General features: G+C 65.6%; 1 protein-coding gene across 1 annotated transcript in view; it reads left to right on the top strand.

The window, feature by feature from the left end:
- Positions 1-740: 740 nt before the first annotated feature.
- Positions 741-1,783, top strand: part of LOC104618295 (dnaJ homolog subfamily A member 1-like) — a gene marked incomplete at its 5' end in the record, with an annotated part of 1,395 nt that continues 352 nt past the window's right edge. Inside the window, 5 exon segments of the mRNA XM_010283847.1 lie at positions 741-845; positions 940-1,167; positions 1,250-1,417; positions 1,420-1,476; positions 1,581-1,743. Coding sequence (XP_010282149.1) covers positions 741-845; positions 940-1,167; positions 1,250-1,417; positions 1,420-1,476; positions 1,581-1,743 — 721 coding nt within the window.

Here is a 1,783-nt window from a genome sequence, read left to right as displayed (position 1 = left end):
GGCTCGGGTGACGCCGGGGACCCGGTTGGCAGCCTTCGGGCCACCTCCCTCCCCGCGGTGCACAGCGCGACGCGGTTCCTCGTCATCCTCATTACTTTCTCCATCTGCCCCTCTTCAAAGGGCCCTTCCCTGTCCCTGTCCCAGCTTTCCCCCGCCGTCCCCAGGGCTGGGGCTGAGTCAGCCCAGCGCTGCCCTCGGCTCCTCGCGAGCCAAGACGCAGGGCGTGCAGGGCTGCTCCGGTGACTGTACGGATGCTTTTGGCCTGGGTCACGGGGAGAGGGGGACTCGCCGCAGCGTTTCTTGCTGAAGTGGCACGATTTAATAGCAGGGCAATTAGGAGGCCAAGGGGAGCGTCTCGGCGACTCCAGGTAAAGCTGGGTTGAGGTGATAAGCAGCTGGAGGGCGGCCGGGCAGTGGAGGGCCCTGGGGTAGGAGCCATGCCCGATCCACGCTGGGGACCCGGGGCTGCCCCGGGGCAGCTGGCACAATCTGGGCTTGGAGACGCAAGGAGATCCATGCTAGAGGCTCTTCTGAGCCCTCACGCCAAGCCTGGCTTAAAGCTGTTTCCGTGCCTGCCGCCATCCCAGAGGAAGAAGCAGAACTGGCTTTGGAGGGAAGCTCTCAGCCACCGCTCCCTGTGGAGAACCAGTGATGCTGAGCCGCAGCGGCCGGCATCCATCTGGTTCAGGGGCTGGCATGGGGCCGTCTGCTGATCTGGGCTCTCCCCTCCGTCCATCCAGGGAAGACGGTGGTGCATCAGCTCTCGGTGTCACTGGAGGACCTCTACAACGGCACCACACGCAAGCTGTCCCTGCAGAAGAACATCATCTGTAGGAAGTGCGGAGGTGAGTGCCGGAGGGGCCGGGCTGCGGGGTGCCCCAGGGGTCCTCCCCATCACCGCAGCCCGGCTGCTCACCTCTCTGCCTCCCCTGGCCGCAGGCTGCGGGGTGCGGGAGGGCGCCCAGAGGAGATGCCCCAAGTGCCACGGCTCGGGCATGGAGGTTCGCATCCACCAGCTGGGGCCCAGCATGATCCAGCAGATCCAGACGGTGTGTTCCCAGTGCCAGGGCCAGGGCGAGTGGATCCGGCCTCGGGACTGCTGCCTCACCTGCAACGGCCGCAAGGTCGTGCGGGAGAAGAAGATCCTCAGTGTTCACCTGGATAAAGGTGGGACGGGGCTGCGTGGGGAAGTGGGGTCACCCCCAATATGGCCCCCCCACACCCTGAGCTCTCCCCACGCACCCCGCAGGCATGAAGGACGGGCAGAAGATCACCTTCCATGAGGAAGGGGACCAGGTTCCTGGCCTGGAGCCCGGGGACATCATCATCGTCCTGGATCAGAAGGAACACCCCGTTTTCCGACGCAGCGGCGATGACCTCATCGTCAAGAGGGAGATTAGCCTGGCAGACGCCCTGTGCGCCGACAGGTCATCCGCACCCTGGACAACAGGACGCTGCTCATCTCCTCCCAGCCAGGTGGGGTGGGACGGGGTTGGGGTGCTCTGCGCTGCCCCAGCAAGGAGCCGGGGGGGTGCCAGGAGCTGCCGGGTGCGGTGAGGTGACACTAATCTCTGTCTCAGGCGACGTTATCCGGCCCGGGGACCTGAAGTGTGTCCCCAACGAGGGGATGCCCATCTACAGGAGCCCCTTCCAGAAGGGAAAACTCATCGTGCAGTTCCAGGTGAAGAGCCGGGGCCGGGCAGGAGCCACTGCCCCTGTCCCCGGGGTCCCGCAGCTCCATCTTGCGGCTCCATCTCCCATCTCCGCTCGCAGGTGAAGTTCC

The sequence above is a fragment of the Phaethon lepturus genome, unplaced genomic scaffold, assembly GCF_000687285.1.
Source record: "Phaethon lepturus isolate BGI_N335 unplaced genomic scaffold, ASM68728v1 scaffold44563, whole genome shotgun sequence".
Lineage (NCBI taxonomy): Eukaryota > Metazoa > Chordata > Aves > Phaethontiformes > Phaethontidae > Phaethon > Phaethon lepturus.
The sequence above is the reverse complement of the archived record's forward strand: the minus strand, read 5'-3'. Positions and strand labels throughout refer to the sequence as shown.